This window comes from Dromiciops gliroides, chromosome 1, assembly GCF_019393635.1.
Source record: "Dromiciops gliroides isolate mDroGli1 chromosome 1, mDroGli1.pri, whole genome shotgun sequence".
Classification (NCBI taxonomy): domain Eukaryota; kingdom Metazoa; phylum Chordata; class Mammalia; order Microbiotheria; family Microbiotheriidae; genus Dromiciops; species Dromiciops gliroides.
Window position 1 is genome coordinate 580,628,704 of NC_057861.1, and position 18,193 is coordinate 580,646,896.

An 18,193-nucleotide genomic window follows, 5' to 3' on the forward strand; every position below is an offset into this window, starting at 1 on the left:
CACACACCCTACTCCAGGACCAATGACATCATGAAGGTGATGTCTTGACTTGCATGTGAGTTGAGTCATCTGCCTCACTCCTCTAGAGTCATCAAAGTCCAGTGGCATGACAGAAGTCAAGAGGACTAGGGAGGGCCCGGAGGGCAGTGGATGAGCTTGGCCTTTTTAAATTGGGATGGTTTCCTAAGCCTCAGTTTGTCTGTCTGAGGGCTATGACTCAATGACTAAGGGGTAGGAAAGAATTGAGACAAAAGATGGCCTAATTTATTATCACAAAAATATTAATCTGGGAGGGGAAGACCCTCAAGGTTTCTATTTACATTCATTCTAAGCCATCCAAACCTTAACTATGAGCCACAGAGGCTTGGGCTTGAGGCTGTTATTGGCCAGTCATAGAAAGCCAGAGTGATTTGGGTTTAAAGGTCTAGTCAAGTGGCTATCTCCTTACTCTATGACTTTAGTACCTTGTTGAATCTGCCCATCTATCTGTCCATTGAAATACTTTTTCTTTCTTCAAGCCTCATTTCAGGTGCCAACTTCTCCCTCTAGTTTTTTCTCCACCTCACAGGCCCACCCAAATCCCCAACTATGGACAACCTGCAATTTCCATCTGTGAATCTCTTTTCCTGACTCAGAGTTATATTTACTCATACACATGGGCAACACAGACATGACAGATCACTGACTGGGGACCTGAAGCTTGGCATCTTGATGACAGCTATAGAACATTTCATCTTTATACAGGAATGCCTAATGGCAGGGACTTTTGTTTTTTGTTTTTTCTATGCCTGGCACATATTGGCACTTACTATATACTTGTTGAATGAATGAGAAAGGCCTTACAGCTCTGCAAAATAAATAGCTCAATTATTTTCAGGTTAACTTAGAACTACCACCATGGAGAAAGCTAACTCATTTAAGACTGCTAAAGAAACGTCAACATTTTCAACTTGGTACAAATCAAGTTATTGATGAGTCATGTCTGGTTCTTCTTGACCCCATTTAGGGTTTTCTTGTTAAACTGGAGTGAGTTGCCATTTCCTTTTCCAGCTCATTTTACAGATGAGGAAACTGAGGCAAATAGGGTTAAATGACTTGCCCAGGGTCACACACCAAGTGTCCCAAGCTGGATCTGAACTTGGGTCCTTTCGACTCCATGGCTGGTACTCTATCTACTGCACCACCTAGCTACCCTAACAAATCAGGTTTATCCTTGTGACAAAGTATACCTGAAAATAATTAAAGCACATATAATACCAATATTAAAAGTAAAAGAGAAAAGAGGTGCTAGAAAACTTAAGTTCTCTTCCTGCCTGCCATTGATCATCACTATATATACCTGATGACTTTTTTTTTTTTTTTTTAGTGAGGCAATTGGGGTTAAGTGACTTGCCCAGGGTCACACAGCTAGTAAGTGTTAAGCGTCTGAGGCCGGATTTGAACTCAGGTACTCCTGAATCCAGGGCCGGTGCTCTATCCACTGCGCCACCTAGCTGCCCCTCCTGATGACTTTGTGACCTTGCACAAAGCATCATAATTTATCAGCTGGATTGGAAGCCATAATAATGATAATAATTAATAATGATCTTGAGCACTCTAAAGAAGAGCTATGTAATTTTAGTTAACAATATTGAATGTAAGGCAGAAATGTTTGAAGTTTGTCTGCTCTGTAAGGCATGATGGCAGATGAGCTTCTCACGGGATGCATTTTTGTCCTTTCTTCATGTGTGCGGCCTAAGTGCCAAAGCAGGCCAAAATATACCTTAAGCTCAGGAACTGAGAATAGAAGGTAATTTTTGAAACTCACTTTTGCAGAGAGCTACTGCTCCACTCCACTGTTTGTTTTCCTGGCAGAAACGTTCAGGGTCACCCTATGAGGCAAAGGAGAAAGTCACTAAAAGGCAGAGGAAAAAAATAATCTGTATCAATGGGAAGAAATATAACATTTGAACATGTTTGTTGTCATTCAGTCATTTCAGTCATGTCTAACTCTTCATGATCCCCTTTGGGGTTTCCATGGTAAAAATACTGGATTATTTTGCCATTTCTAACATAGACTTAGATTCAATGAGAGGGGGCTTTTCCTGTGAGAAGTGGACTCAAAGATGACCAGACAGCAGGACAGATATGTTGAGAAAGTAAGGGGAGATAAAGGTCTATAGCAGGAATGTTGGCTGGGTGTGTCCACAAATCTGGCCGGAGCCAGGAGGCAGAGTGTTAAGGGCTAAAATTCTAGCTAAACTGTCTAAAATATCTAATGAGTGGTCGCCAATAAATTATAAGCTTTAGCAAGAGTTAGACTTTTAAGCATTTATTAAGGAGAATAAGAATTTGATAAAGAGAGAAATAAAGGCCTAGATTCCTATCTATTAAAGGGAGAGCACATTTCTAGCTCCCTTCTCTGCCGGAGTCCTCAGGAAAGAGCCTGAGACCGAGCGCCATGTCACTTCCTGATGCCAAAGAAAAGACTCCTGGTCTTGCCCTCAAAGACCTTTGCTTCATGGGCGGAACTCTTCTACAGTAAGTCTCCAGCAGGTGGCGTCATTCCAATCATTAGGAGAGAGAACCCCAAAGGTCAGGACCATCATTTCAAAAAAATCTCCCTCCACTCTCAGGAATATGACAAGCATCCAAGCTTTCCCCCACCCCACCCAAAAAGGGAAAATTCCAGTTTTCAATGGTCCCCCCCATCTATCCTCTATAAAAAGTCTTGACCTTCCCGTTGTCTTTCGAGGAAGTGCTTTTGAACTTTTCTTCTTCCTCCCCAAGAGACTAGTTCTCTGACCTTCCTCTCAGTCACTTTCCTGGTGCCAAATAAAAGGCTACTTTAATTCTAATTGGACTGTGTGTAAGTGTAATTCTTTATTGAGGGATACCTAAGAACCTCTCACTTGTGACAATTTCCTTCTTATTTTTACAGATGAGGAAACTGAGGTAAACAAGGTTTAAGTGTCTTGCCCAATTTCACACAACTAGTAAGCAAGAATATGAACTCAGGTCTTCTTGACTTCAGCCCTGCTGCTTGATCTACTGTACCACCTAGCTTCCCCATATTATTATTATTATTATTATTATTATTAATTTTTTTGCAGGGCAGTGAGGGTTAATTGACTTGCCCAGGGTCATACAGTTAGTGTCGAGTATCTGAGGTCAGATTAGAACTCAGGCCCTCCTAAATCCAGGGCCAGCGCTTTATCTACTGTGCCACCTAGCTGTCCCTAGCTTCCTCATTTAAATGTGTAGAAACACACTTGACACTTACTAGCTGTGTGACCTTGGGCAAGTCACTTAACCCTCATTGCCCCACCAAAAAAACAAAAAACAAAATAACAACAACAACAAAAAATGTGTAGCAACAATTTTGACATTGAAACCTCACAACAATGGAGCTGGTACCAAAAACAATTATAAGGAGTAGGGGGGTAGGGTTATAGCTTTAAGAAACCTTCACTGGAATGCTTCCAAATGTAGACCTGAATCTTACAAGTGAAATTCAGGGTAAGGAACTTTCTTCACCTTCACCTTGGCTTCACAAACCAAGAGACTTTGTTTATGAGCCATATAATATATATATATATATATATATATATATATATATATATATATATATATATATATATATATATATAATTTTTTTTTTTTACAGAGAATTGAAGGAGAGAAAGTCTATGAAGATCCCCCAGACAAGTGCCTTGATAGTCACCAACGTACTGTTGTCAGTACGCTTTCCCATACCAGTCCCCTCTCTGCCCCCAACTTATAGTTTGTTATCATTAATCTACTCTGGGCTGGCAAACTACACGATTAAACAAGATAGAATTGAATATAAAATAGAAGTAAATAGATTCTGAGAAAGGAAATGAAGAGCATTGCTGAGAGAAATGGCCACGACCTTTAGTGAAAGGCTTTGTGCGATCTATATTGGGTGCTGAGAGGCCTCCTTTCTTTATTTCTCACTTCTTGACATTTTTCTACCAGATAGGTAGTTGTCTCTGAATCCCCTGAAACTGTCATAGTGCTTGGCATTGATAACTACAAATTTACTGAGAACTGACTGATCCCCTCCTCCTCCCCCTTCCCAGGCCAATGGTTGCCTGGAGCTAACCAATCTCTGTCAATTCTAGACTCTTGATTGACTTATGGACCTCCTCCTCCTCCCCCCAAGCAAACTATCCCCTCCCAATGATTGCCCACCTTACTCCCTAGACTTTATGTTATTATGTAAAAGAGTCCACCTACATTAAGTAGTTTCTATTTAGACTTAACTCAGTAGCATTTCTATAGTTTCCTTTGTTAAAGGTTCATTTACATTAAGTAGTAGCTTCTGTACTCCCAGAGCAGTCTTTTGGTTCCCCGGTTCCCATCTTTGGATATTCCTAACTTCTTGCTTTGCAATACCATGAGCTATAGTTCCTCTGCCCTGATTAAAGACCTTATATTCTCCTATACTGATTGTTCCTTAATTTACAGGTTAACAGCATATAGTTGGGACTTAATAAATGCTGATTGATTGAAATTCCCAGATGAGTGAAATAGGGACTGGACATGTGATTTCATTAGCATAAGGAACGTCTGGGCATGGTGACTCCTTCTATCAATGGAAAAGCGCCTTTTTTTTCCCTACAACTTAGTTTCAGAGAGCTGTCTAGAGCACCGAGAGGTCAAGTGATTTGTCCAGGGTCACACAGCCAGTATGGGGTGTGAGTGAGAGACAGAACTCGAACCCCCACTTTCCTGGCCTATGCCACACTGCCTTTCATTATGATGATAAATCTGGCCATAGATCCTTTTTGGTCTACAAAACCCAAATTAAGAACCTCTGCTTCAGGAGATGTTTGTTGAAAGTTATGTTGACTCAGCCCTGCTTAGCAACTAGTGCTGGGGGAGGCTCTGGTGGGGAGGAGGACCCCAAGTCTGCAGCTTTTGTACTACCTGCTTTGTCACATAGCCCTACCTGTAAATTGTCCTATTCTTGCTACCTTGGGGAGGAACTGAGATTCAAGGGTCCTGTCTCTTTTGCTGAGGTGGACCTATGTGGATTATCTTAAAATTATTTTAAAAAGCTGTCCCCACCTTGAAGCTATAGTTGATTTTCAGTGATCACCCAGTCAATGTGTTGCTATTTTGATGCACTTAAAATAAAATCCTTTTAATTAGCTTTGTCCTGAGTTTTGCCTTGTTAATCCAGGTGAAAGTCAAAATGAAAATTTTTCCTTTCAACACATTGTTATTGTCATTAGCTAGGTGGTACAGTGGATAGCATGCTGGACCTGGAGTCAGTAAGACTCATCTTTCTGAGTTCAAATCTGGCCTCAGACATTTACCACCTGTGTGACCCTAGGCAAGTTACCTAACCTTGTGAAGTGAAAATTAGGCATTGCATTGAATATTTCTATTCATTATAATAAGTCCTCATTGACTTTAGCGGGAGTTCTGATCATATTTCCCAAAATGAGAAAAGCTTCTATTAGGAATAAACCCCCTTGGGAGTGAGGATCACCTATACCATTAGTAAAACATCTCCCCGAGGAGTTTGAAAGAACCAAATATACCTCTTGACTTACCTCTAACTCATAACCAGCTTCACACTGGTAAATAATTGTGCTTTTGAAGCTGTACTGTGTGCCAATCACAAACCCATGCTCTGGAGTTTCAGGTTTCCCACAATAGACTGGAGTGCAAGAATCATCAGAGAATGGTGGATCCCAAGTACCATCGAGCTAAGTGAGAAAGAGATAACAAAAGCAAATGTCAGCAGACACAGACCAGGGCACCTATTACAGATGGAAATGATGAGATGATGGCAGGCAGGGATAGATGGGTACTTTACCTGAAACCTTCCCATTTGGACATGATCTCTCCCTCCTCAAATTTCTCATTGCACTTTGCTGGACCTCTTCTTTGCACTTATCATAGTATTAGAGATATGTACATATCTTGTTTCCCCTACCTGACTGTGAGATCGGGGGCTTTGTCTAACTTCATCTTCTTATCTCCTCTAGAGCTCAGTATGGTGCCCTATGCATAAATGGTCTACAAATGAGTTTTGAATTTGAATTTAATTTTTAATTTAAAAGGTCAGTCTTCAATCAAAAGACTATCAATAAAGCACTAACAGTTCTTCAGCACAACAAGAACCTGTATAAATAAGATCTTTGATGTTTGGTATAAATAAAAATCAATGTTATCTTACTATGCAAAAACTTTCAGGACAGTTTAATATAATAATTATATATACATATATACATTATATATATACACACTACATATATATTTTTATATATATACACTATATCTATGTCTCTATCTATATCTATCTATCTATCTATCTATCTATCTATCTATCTATCTATCTATCTATCTATCTATCTATCATCTATCTATCTATCTATCTATCTATCTTTATATCTACACACAAACATTTCCACAAAAGGAAGAAAGATCCTGTTTGTAAGGTTTCAAATTATGGTATGGTTTAGAATTCAATTCAATTCAATATTTATTAAGTGCCTATAATGTGCAAGGTGAGAAGCATTATGGCATGGTGTATAGAGGGCTGGTCTTTGGAGTCAGAAAGACCTGGATACAAGTCCTGTCTTTGATGCATCCTAACCCTAGGAAGGAGAGAAGCCACACAACCTTTCTGAGTCTTCAATTTCTTCATCTGTAAACCAGGAATAATAAAAGCACCCACCCCACAGGATTGTTGTGAGGATTAAGTAAGATAATGATATAAAAGCATTTTTTTAACCCTCAAAGTGCTACATAAATATAAACTATGATTATAATTAGTCTAGTATGGGAATAAAATACAAGAACAGGTTAACATAATGTGCATTATTTGATAAGTGCATTTGAGAGATGCAAAACAAAGTTGTTGTTTTGTGGAGCAATGAGGGTTAAATGACTTGCTCAGAGTCACACAGCTAGTAAGTGTCAAGTGTCTGAGGCCAGATTTAAACTCAGGTCTTCCTGAATCCAGAGCCGATGCTCTATCCATGGTGCCACCTAGCTGCCCCCAAACAAAGGGTTTTTTTTTTTAGGTTTAAGGGGAGAAATATGACCATCCACAGGGAAGCAGGAAAGACTTTATGGGCAAGGCGACATTTGAGTTGGGCTTTAAAGAATACATAGAAATTAAAGAAAGAAAGGGCAAGTGGGGACAGGAAAGGAGGTCAGTCTAAGTACCAGATAAACAAAGGACATGTTTAGGGAGCAGAGAATAGATCATTTTGGTCATAGTGTAGAGTGCAGAGAGAGTAGTAACGTGAGATTTGACTGAGAAGGTGCCAGATTACTAGGAGCTGGAATGCCCAGCAATGAAGTATGAGCTTTGCTTGGGGAATAATGAATCACTGATGATTTGGTGAAGAGGTGGTGAAAAGCACTTTGTACAATGAACTTCTGCACTTGAAATTTCAAGTAATCTCCTTTTGGGTTAGAAAGCATTTTGTTACAGTATTTATATAAATAAAATCTTTAATCCTTTATGAGACATTGGAATACTAGCTGCATGTCAGTGTATGCATAAGCAATGCACTTTGGTCTTCAGAAGTAAGATGAGTCTTACCTGACACATTGAAGTGTTTGCTCCCCCCAATGTGTATCCTTTTATGCATGATATAGAAACTTGTTTATTCACACTGAACTCATGACCAAGAACAAGTATCTTGTCCATTTCTGTTGGCAGGGGGCATTTCTTAGGAATACAGGAAATACTGTCAGGTGACCAATGCCCATCTTTCTGACAAGTCATTGTATCTGTATCTGATGCCATCTCATAACCTTTCAGACACCTAAAATAAAGATGAAAGTATAATACCAGAGGGAGGGAGGGAAGGAGTAAGAGAGACAGAGAGAGAGACAGAGAGAGAGAGAGAGAATGAGAATACAGTGTTTTTTATGGCCTCTTAACCATAAGTAGTTTTGCAAGAGGTCCAACAAAGAGAGAACTTTTTCTTTGACATATCTCCTGAGGACAACAAATAGCAAAACTGGAAACCAGGAGATACTTTACCAAGTATAACTGTATCACGGTAAGGTGCCCAGACATCCATGTTATGGCTTATTCAAAAGCAAACCTTGCTTTCAACATTATTAATATTACCACCTTTTTCATTTACTTATTTCCTTGCTAGATAGGCAGATCTATTCTTACTCCAAATATATAATAGCCTATGGTCCAGTAGAGGCTAGGCTTAGCTCCAAACTTAGATCTTTCAAAGGAAACTAATTTTATAAACTCTGGGAGGGGTAAGCTAAACAAATGGCAAATTTAGGGAATATCTTTTACTCTGGGGAATCATAAGTTTTTTTGTTTTGTTTTGTTTTTTTAGTGAGGCAATTGGGGTTAAGTGACTTGCCCAGGGTCACACAGCTAGTAAGTGTTAAGTGTCTGAGGCCGGATTTGAACTCAGGTACTCCTGACTCCAGGGCCAGTGCTCTATCCACTGCGCCACCTAGCTGCCCCCTGAATCATAAGTTTTTAGTATGAAATTGAGAAAAAAATTATTGAGTGCCTACTGTGTGCAAAGTACCATGCTGGGTGTTGGGGGAATCATACAATATTTATACAAGACCATATGCTCATAAGGAATGTATAGTCTAATACAGGGCTTCTTAAACTTTTTCCAATCATGACCCCCTTTTGCCTGAGAAATTTTTACATGACCCCAGGTATATAGGTGTATAAAATAGGTATACAAATCAAACATTTGTTGGTAAATTTTTCACGAGCTCCACATTCAGTTGCACGACCCCAATGTGGGGTCATAACCCATAGTTTAAAAAGCTTTGGTTTAATAGGAAGATAAGAACTCAACACAGATAACTACCATATACAATATAACATGATAAGTGTGGTAAAGCATCACGCTTAGGATCACTCTTGGTACCAACCAGGGGATCAAGTAAGATTTCTTGGAGGTAATGACATTTGAATTAAACTTTAAAGAATGGGTAGAAATTCAACAAGCAAACTGTGGGGAAAACGTTTCAGACACATGATAGAGACTTAACAAGGACACAGAGATGTGAATGTGCAATGTATGTAGGAGGGATAGACATTTGTTCAGTGTGACCTGAGGTACAGTTGTGGTGGTGGTAGAAATTAATATTTAGTAAGGTTGGAAAAGTAGAATGGTTTTGAGCCTTGGAGGGCCTTGAGTGCCAGGAAAAGGAGTTTGCATTTATTGATTTTTTGATAGGTGATAGGGTGTTACTGGAGATTTTTGTTTTGTTTTTGGAGAGGCAATTGGGGTTAAGTGACTTGCCCAGGGTCACACAGCTAGTAAGTGTCAAATGTCTGAGGCCGGATTTGAACTCAGGTCCTTCTGAATCCAGGGCTGGTCTTCTATCCACCATGCCACCTAGCTGCCCCGAGATTTTTTTTAAGCAAAGAAATTATAGGACCAAATCAATGCTCAAGAAGGGCGTGAAGGATGGAAGAGAAAGTAGAGAGAAGGAAGGTTCTGTAAGGAGACTAGTTCAGGAAAGTGACAATAAGGGCCTCTAGAAGAAGGGTGGTGGTAGAAGTGATAAAGAAGGAAAGATGGAGTTGAGAAATATTATGAAAATGGGAATAATATGGCCTGGAAACTGATTAGACCTGAGAAGCGAAGAGAAATAAAAAATGTAAGAGATCAGTTCAATGATGGTGATACTGACAGAAATTGTGAAGGAAGAAGGAGGAACAGATTTAAGGGGGGGAAGTGAACTTGGTTCTGGACTTGTTAAGTTTGCGATGGGGCATGCAGGGTGAGATTTCTCATAGGGAGATGAAGATGAGATTCTGGAGCTTAGAAGCGAGAGGCTAAGATGGGAGACCAACCCCAGATTTATGAACTACCTGCCCAGAAGTTACCTACTTGAATACAGATATATGAGGAAGAAAAAATACTAGGTTTGCCAAGAATACAGAGGGCAAGAGTTTCCCTAAGAGAAACTCTTAGGCTTCCAATTTCTAGTTTTCCAAATATTCCCACAGGTGTTATTTACTTATTTATGTCATCTGAATGGGTCACCCCAACTTAGCCCTCAAAGCCTCATTGCTGCTCTTCTATTTATCTCTGAGTGACTCACATATCACATTTTCCACAGCAGCTGTTCCAAACCTCTTCATCTCTCCTCAAGCCCTTCTTTCTACCCCATGCTCTCTGTATTTATAGATGACTCTACCTCCTATTTTATTGATAAGACTGGGCTATCTGTCATTGACTTCTTCTTGTCTACTCCACCTGAAAACTTCTTAAGATTTTCATCCAGTATCACCTTTTTCCCTTTAGTCTTAGAATGAGATTCTCCTCTAGTTTGAGATTGACTTCTTCGCTTGTACACTTGAGACCTTCTCCTCCTGTATCCTCCAGGTCTTTGCTTTATTTATTTTCTCTTTTCCTAATTTTCACTTTTTCTCTTCCTACTTTTCCTCTGCTTACAAAGATGCTCTGGCCTTCCTATCCTATTTTTTAAATTTTTTAATTAAAAAACTTTTTTATGGCCTTCCTATTTTAAAAAAAATCCTTCCACTGACTCTTTTACCCCTTTAAGTCATCATCCAAATTTACTCTTTCCTCTCATTATCAAGTTTTCAGAATCATTTTCACTTGTTGCTTCCATTTTATCACTATGCACTAATTTTTCAAATGCTTACAATTGGTTTCCATCCCCAACATGGTAGCAAGATGGCTCTTAAAATGGCCTGCAAGTCATGATATACAAAGACTTTTTCTTGCTCCTCATCTTCCTTGACTTTCCTGCATTGATATTTTTATTGATACTCTCTTCTCCTCTGGTTTCCATGACACTAATCTCTCTTGCTTCTATTCCTGCCTGTTAGAGATAGTCTTGGTCTCATCTTCCTTTTCCCACCCCCTAAATGCAAGTATTCCATGAAGGCCCTGTCCTTGACCCTTTTCTTTTTTCTCTCTCTGTCCCCTCTCAGTGAGCATACTCATTTGCATATATCACTTTTTTTATTTTGTGGGGCAATGGGGGTTAAGTGACTTGCCCAGTGTCACACAGCTAGTAAGTGTCAAGTGTCTGAGGCCGGATTTGAACTCAGGTACTCCTGAATCCAGGGCTGGTGCTCTATCCACTGCGCCACCTAGCCATCCCTGCATATATCACTTTTATCTCTTTGCCGCTGACTTTCAGATTTATAAATCAGAATAATCTCTCCCTTGAGTTTTAGCTCCACATTTTTTTTTTTTTTTAGTGAGGCAATTGGGGTTAAGTGACTTGCCCAGGGTCACACAGCTAGTAAGTGTTAAGTGTCTGAGGTTGGATTTGAACTCAGGTACTACTGACTCCAGGGCCAGTGCTCTATTCACTGTACCACCTAGCTGCCCCTCCACATTTTTTTATAACTCACAATTATGGTTTTCAAAGCATTTTCTTTACAACTTCCTTGTGAAGTAGGTAGCTACTAACATTGTTTTATCCATTTTCATACAGATGAAGAAACTAAGACTTGGACAGGCTAGGTGATTTGATGAAAATCATATAATAGTTATGGAATAGGGCCAGGATTTGAACCCAAGTCTCAAATCTTCTGAATCCAGTGTTTTTTCTAGCGCACAATACTACCCGCTAGACAGCTCCACCAGGTGTTATATTGATATCTCACATTCAAAATATATAAATAAGAACTTGCCATCTTTACCCCAGAACTTGTCCTATCCTCCCAATTTCCATAGTTCTTCCATCTAAGTCTTCCTTGACACACAGCTTCAGAACCAGAGAACTATCTTGGAAAGAGCTCTGATTTGGAGTTAGAAGTCTTACACTGAAATCCTGGCTCTATGTGATTTCAGGCAGATCCTAGGATCACAAACCAGCCACCTCATTTTATAGATGGGGAAACTGAGGCTTGGGAAGATATACTGACTTGGACAAGGTCACAGAGATATCAGGTGTTAGAAGTTGAAGATTTGAATCCAGATTTAAGCCAGAGGCAGAATTTTTTTCACTGTATTACACTTCTTACACAGGTAAATTGCCTAACTACTCTAGGCTTTAGTTTTCCCATGGATGAAATGAAAAATTGGTATCAGATAATCTCTACCATTCTTTCTAGCTCTAAATCCTATAATCCCATTGGTCTTTCATTCCCTGCACCCCCAACCCCAAAGCTGACCTCACAATAACTTTCACTTCTAGTCACTGCTCTCCATTCACACCACCATCATCCTATTTCAGTGCAGGGAATCTGTATGTTCCACATCTCCACTTTTTCTTTCAAAGCCCACAAAGAGTTGATCTCCCAATCAATATATTAGGATGATAATTAGATATCATTACATCTTCAAAATTACTACTGTGTGGAATTCCAAACAACATAATGGTTATTTATAAATTCTGGGTAGAATAAAGCCAAGCATGGGTCAGTCTAGTGGGAGGAAAATGGTGGACTTGGAATTTAGAGGGCCTGCATTCTACTACAGGCTTTATTGCTCTGTATGAGCTTGGAAAAGTGTTCAAACATATAAAATGGTGGTATACTACTTGTACTCCCTATCCCACAGAGGTGCTGTGGTGTAGAGAGCTGACCTTGAAATCAGTAAAACTTGGGTTCCAATCTTGCCTCTGGGGCAGCTAGGTGGCACAGTGGATAGAGCACCGGCCCTGGAGTCAGGAGTACCTGAGTTCAAATCCGGCCTCAGACACTTAACACTTACTAGCTGTGTGACCCTGGGCAAGTCACTTAACCCCAATTGCCTCACTGAAAAAAAAAAAACAACCCAATAAACAATCTTGCCTCTGACACATCCTGTCAGGGTTCCAGTGTAAGGAATTGGTTGTGATTTGGGGTTTCTGTGACCCCATCTTTGGCTGGGATTGGAGGCTCCATGCCAGACACCTGCGCACCTGCATGGGCCTGGCCAAATTATAATGATGGGAAGCCTGGTGAGGACAGGTCAGGTGCTCTTTGGCATCCAGAACTCATCTCTGCAGAGACACTTGTTAGTTCTGTCAACCAGGGCTGCCAGCCAATTAGCTTGGGGCTGTGTGTATAAATGGCCCTGTTTCCTGTGGGAGAGGGAGCTTCTGAGACAGAGTAGGGAGGAGAGTACACTTGGGCATGGAGCAAGAGAAGGAGAGGGATGCTGAGCAGCTGATTCTCTTTGAAACTGTTGTTTCTGGGTGGTGGTGAATTTGCAGGGTTTATTTTTTTCCTTCCCCTATTCCCCTTTTCATTGTCCCTAGCTTTATTAACCTCACTTGTGTTTTAAATTTGTTCCCATTAATAAACCCTGTTTTGTTTTGTTTTTTTGAAAGAGGCTGTTAATCTCCTTTCTTACTCCAATATTATGGTTTTGGCCCTTACACCAGGCAGATTCCTAAGATAAAGAGTTACTGGGGCAGCTAGGTGGCGCAGTGGATAAAGCACTGGCCTTGGATTCAGGAGTACCTGAGTTCAAATCCAGCCTCAGACACTTGACACTTACCTAGCTGTGTGACCCTAGGCAAGTCACTTAATCCTCATTGCCCCTCCAAAAACAAACAAACAAAAGATGAAGAGTTACTAAGCTGCATTAGTAGAGAGAATTTTCTCACCTGGGAGTTCCCTAAACCAATGAAATCAGAGGTGCAGCTCCTATTGCTACTACTTACCCCACAGAATTGATGTGAGATAAATGCTTTGTATAGCACTATAAAAATGTGAGCTATTGTTGTAAAAAAAATTCTGGAGTTCATAAGACCGACCCTTAGAAGTCATCTTTTACTTTTCTTTGTATCCCTCAGTCCTTAGCATAGTGCATTGCACCTAGTAGGCACTAAATAATTACTTACTGACTTTATTGGTAAGGTATTCCTTTCATAATAGCTGATTTTTAAAACCTGTCATTCATTCTCCCTTTAAACTTTTTCCTGCCTCTTATAGGCTTCAGAGCAGGGATTCTTAACCTGGGGTTGGGTGGGGGTATGTGACAAATTTATTTTTGATAGCTGTATTTTGATACAATTGGTTTCCTTTGTAAGTTTGTATAATATTTTATCATATGCATTTTAAAAACATTATTCAGAGAAGGGTTCTATAGGTTTTGCTAGATTGCCCTGGGGGCCTATGACACAACAAAAGTTAAGAGTTCTTGCCTTAGAGTTACTACCTTACCTGTGCTGGACTTTACTTCCATAAGTGTGTGCCTTTACAGCTGCCACTGCATTAGCTACAGGAGGTGGTGGTCCACAGGAGAGGAGCTCACAGCTTGGATAGGGCTCACTCCATGTCCCTTTCTGTGTACAAATCAAGTCAGACTTGTCCTGCATGACATAGCCAGTCACACAACTGTAGGTTACTGTATTCTCCTCCAGGGAACTGCTCCCATTGATGAATGCATTCAAGATCGTTGGTGGGGGACCACAAGAAATGCGTCCACAGAGTGGAAAGCCAGTACTCCACTGTCCTGCTGACTCACAAGTAATTTCAGAAGGCCCTAGAAGCTTGAAGCCTTCCAGGCACTGAAACTGGGCAACCTTTCCACAACTGAAATCTTCCCCAACAACGAGCCCATTTTGAATCAGGGGCGCAGGACACTCACAGGGCAGGCAAGAAGGGGGACTACCACTCCAGGAGCCATTGGAGAGACACTGCGTCAAAGGAGAGCCGTGGAGCTCATAACCAGGAAAGCACATATACTGTACCTGGTCTCCGAAAGAAAAGGAGGAGCCATTTAGGAAGCCATGGGAGAGATCTTCAGGGGGGCCACAGTTGACTGGTTTGCAGAGGGGTGCCTCTCCATTCCAGGTGCCATCAACCTGGCAGATTAGCTTTGTGGTACCATGCAAGACATAGCCTTTGTGACAGTGGAAATCTATTTCCTTCCCAAAGCTGTGTTCCAGTCCACTTGCTTCCCCATTGACAATCTGTGGCAGCACAGGACACTTAATAGCCACACAGATGGGAGTGATTCCGCTCCAGCTCCCATTGGCCAGGCAAACTCGGCTCCCAGCCCCTTCAAGCAGGAATCCTTCATTGCAAGTATACATAATCTCCTTTTGGAATGTGTACTCATCCCCACTCACCTGGCTGTTCTCTGAAACTGGGGGTGGACCACAAGTCACAGGGATGCAAACTGGCTCATTCCCATCCCACTGACCATCTTCCTGACAGGTTCTTCTGTTGGAGCCATTTAGCTCAAACCCAGGGTTACATGAATAATGTAACACACCCAGGTACGTGTAATTTCCTCCTTGAATAGATCCATTCATTAGCTGCTTTGGCTTATTGCATGAAATTACCTCACAGTGTGGGGCAGCATTGCTCCACTGTCGATTTGACAGACAAAGTCTTTTGCTAGAGCCCACCAACACATGGCCTCGATTACAGCTATAGTGCACTACACTGCCCATTGTATTCTCAGTAAAATGCAAAAAGCCATTCTCTGGCTGCCTAGGCAAGTCACATTCTATTGATATGCAGGCAGGGGCACTGCCATTCCAAGTCCCATCTTCCTGGCAAATTAATATAGGATTACCCAAAAGCTCATGTCCAGGGTTACAAGAATATAAAACTAGAGTACCATATAAAAAGTTTGGTGTCTGTATAGCTGTAGCACCTTTCTTGTTTTTCTGGTTACTGTCCACTGGACTAAGTGAATGAGGAGGGTCAGGAGTATGGTATGGGACTTCCATAGCATCATCTTCTTGATCAAAATATCCTTCTTGTCCTTTAACTTTCACATAGTCTCCAAAATCAATATGGGGAGGAAGACCACAATCTATGGGAAGACATGTTGGTATAAAGCTAGACCACCCTGACTCATCACAGGTTTGCATGGCATGGCCCATCAACTGGAATCCTGGGAAACAGCTGTAGATAATCATGGCACCATAGCTGTAATCTGCTCCTTCCACAAAGCCATTTTCAATAGGTTGTGGGGGATCACAAAAAATGGCACTACAAGATGGAACAGCTACATCCCAATCCCCTGTCTCTAAACACATCAGAGTTTTTGGTCCTTTGAGGCTAAAACCCCTATCACATGAGTATGAGATGGTCTGTCCATAATGGAGGTTTGTGTAAGAAAGTTTGCCATTTAGAATTTTCCTGGGCTTTGGACATTCGATGGGTTTACAAGTTGGTTTTCCTCCGAGCCAATGCCCATCTTCTCCACAAAGGATGGTCATGTTTCCTATCAATTCAAAGCCAGGTTTACATGTGTACAAGGCTGTACTAAGGTAGGCAAGACCTTGCACATCTATGATGCCATTGGGGATTTCTTCAGGCTGGGGGCATTCAACAGGAATGCACTCTGGCAGGGGAGAGCTCCATGTGCCGTCAGCTTGGCAAGAGGTGGTGGAATGTCCCCTCATGAAAAACCCATCTACACAGGAGTACTTGACAACACTTCCAAAATGAAGAGCAGGGGAAGATTCAGGGACACCAAAGGAAATGAGTGGAGGTGGGAGGCAAAGCACCATCTTACAAAAAGGAAAAGAGCCATTCCACTGTTGTGACGCCAAGCACTTCAGGATAGAGGGTCCTTGGAGGAGAAAACCCTCTTTACAAGAAAACTGCACCAAGCCAACTTCATGAACCAATTCCTTTAATACAAGTTGATTTTCTAGCAGGGGTGGATCTGGGCACTTGGCTGGCATACACTTTTGGTTTGGCTTTTTGTTCCATTTCCCTGACTTCTGGCACGTCCAAGAAGCATCTCCCATAAGGTCATAACCTTCGTTGCAAAAAAATTGAACCTTGGATCCCACCTCAAAGTTTTCTCCTCTGATATAGCCATTTGGGAGAGATGGAGGTTTCCCACAGCTGAGGGGAATGCAGGTTGGAGGTGATTCACAGTACCACTGGCGATTGGCTTGGCAGACAAATACAGGACTTCCCACCATCTTGTATCCTGGGTTACACTGATACCTTGCTTCACTTTCAAACACCTTCCCAGTTATGTGCTGTATGATGGAGAATAAAATGATAGGGTATGTTTGAAAATGCAACTAAAAGTATGTACATGGTAGAACAGATAATTGATTTTATTCATTGAGAAGAAAATACCCAAGTGACAATGAAATGTTGACAAAGAAAATGGACCATGCGAGTCGCAGGATTTAGAACATTTTCCAAATGTTCTGCTCTATGTTTTTTAAATTAGAAGATAAAAATAGCACCTGGAAACTGGAATAGGTGACCCATTTGCATTATGCAACTAGCATAGTTTCAGGCACATAGTAGGTATTCAATAAATGCCTTTTCATGCATTGAGTGATGGAAGTAAATCCTAAGCAAACTATATCATTCAGGCTTTCCAAGACAATGCTAAAGTTGGTCTTAGACAAGACAAATACATAATTTTGAAAGTGCAAACTTTGCCATAAAAACTGTCTACATAGGCCTACATAGGCCATCTATCATGTTGACTTGGGCATGGGGTGGGGGCAGAAATTCTCATTCTTACTGCCTTTAGTACCTAGTCATTAAGGGAAAAAAGGTGATACTTTGACTAACAAAATATGTCAATATTAGCAAAATCATTTTAAATCCAACTTATGACTCCTAACAATATTAACCAGAGCTTTAGTTGGGGCACCTCAGTATTCTTTCATCAGGGCAAAGTTTCAAGAAGTTTTAGGCAAGTAAACCAAATGCTACCTAATTTGTTATGAGAATTTGGAAGTTATCATTTTCCTTCATCTGTAAGATAGAAATTCCTAATGCTGCCTTCTATGTGAGTACATTTTTCTCCAGAGTACTTTTTCTCCAACTGGAATTTCATTTCAGTTTTTAAGAGTGGATTATAATGTACCCACAGTTACATGTATAATCAACATTTGCAGAACAGAATGCAGTTTGTAGGTAAAGGAAAAATACTCAAGCATTTTGTGATTATCATATTGGTCCTAGGTTAGGAGAAGATAGAGAAGGTATACTTCCATGACTATATGGCAAAGATTGCTAAGCCAGTCCCCACAACCACATTAAGCACTTCAAATATTTCTATATTGCCCCGTAGCATGTGTATGTACAATAGACACACACCTATAAATATACAAATATACATAGACATATGCCTATATATACACATATGTCTGTATATGTATGTGTATGTACACATATATGAAATAGAAATGGCGCATAGAGGATGGAAAACTGGCCTTAGAATAAATAAGACTTGGGTTCAAGTCTGGCCCTGACACATAATAGCTATAAAGACTAAAAGTTGAAGAGAAGGTGCTGATCTCT

At 40.7% G+C, this 18,193-nt stretch overlaps 1 protein-coding gene across 1 annotated transcript in view; it reads right to left on the reverse strand.

Moving 5' to 3' along the window:
* Nucleotides 1–18,193, reverse strand: part of SVEP1 (sushi, von Willebrand factor type A, EGF and pentraxin domain containing 1) — a 340,439-nt gene that overhangs the window by 57,921 nt on the left and 264,325 nt on the right. The window contains exons 38-41 of the mRNA XM_043978458.1: nt 14,114–16,905; nt 7,571–7,796; nt 5,565–5,720; nt 1,808–1,871 (exon numbers count right to left, since the gene is read on the reverse strand). Of these exons, the coding sequence (XP_043834393.1) occupies nt 1,808–1,871; nt 5,565–5,720; nt 7,571–7,796; nt 14,114–16,905 (3,238 nt within the window). The remainder of the gene's footprint in view (nt 1–1,807; nt 1,872–5,564; nt 5,721–7,570; nt 7,797–14,113; nt 16,906–18,193) is intronic.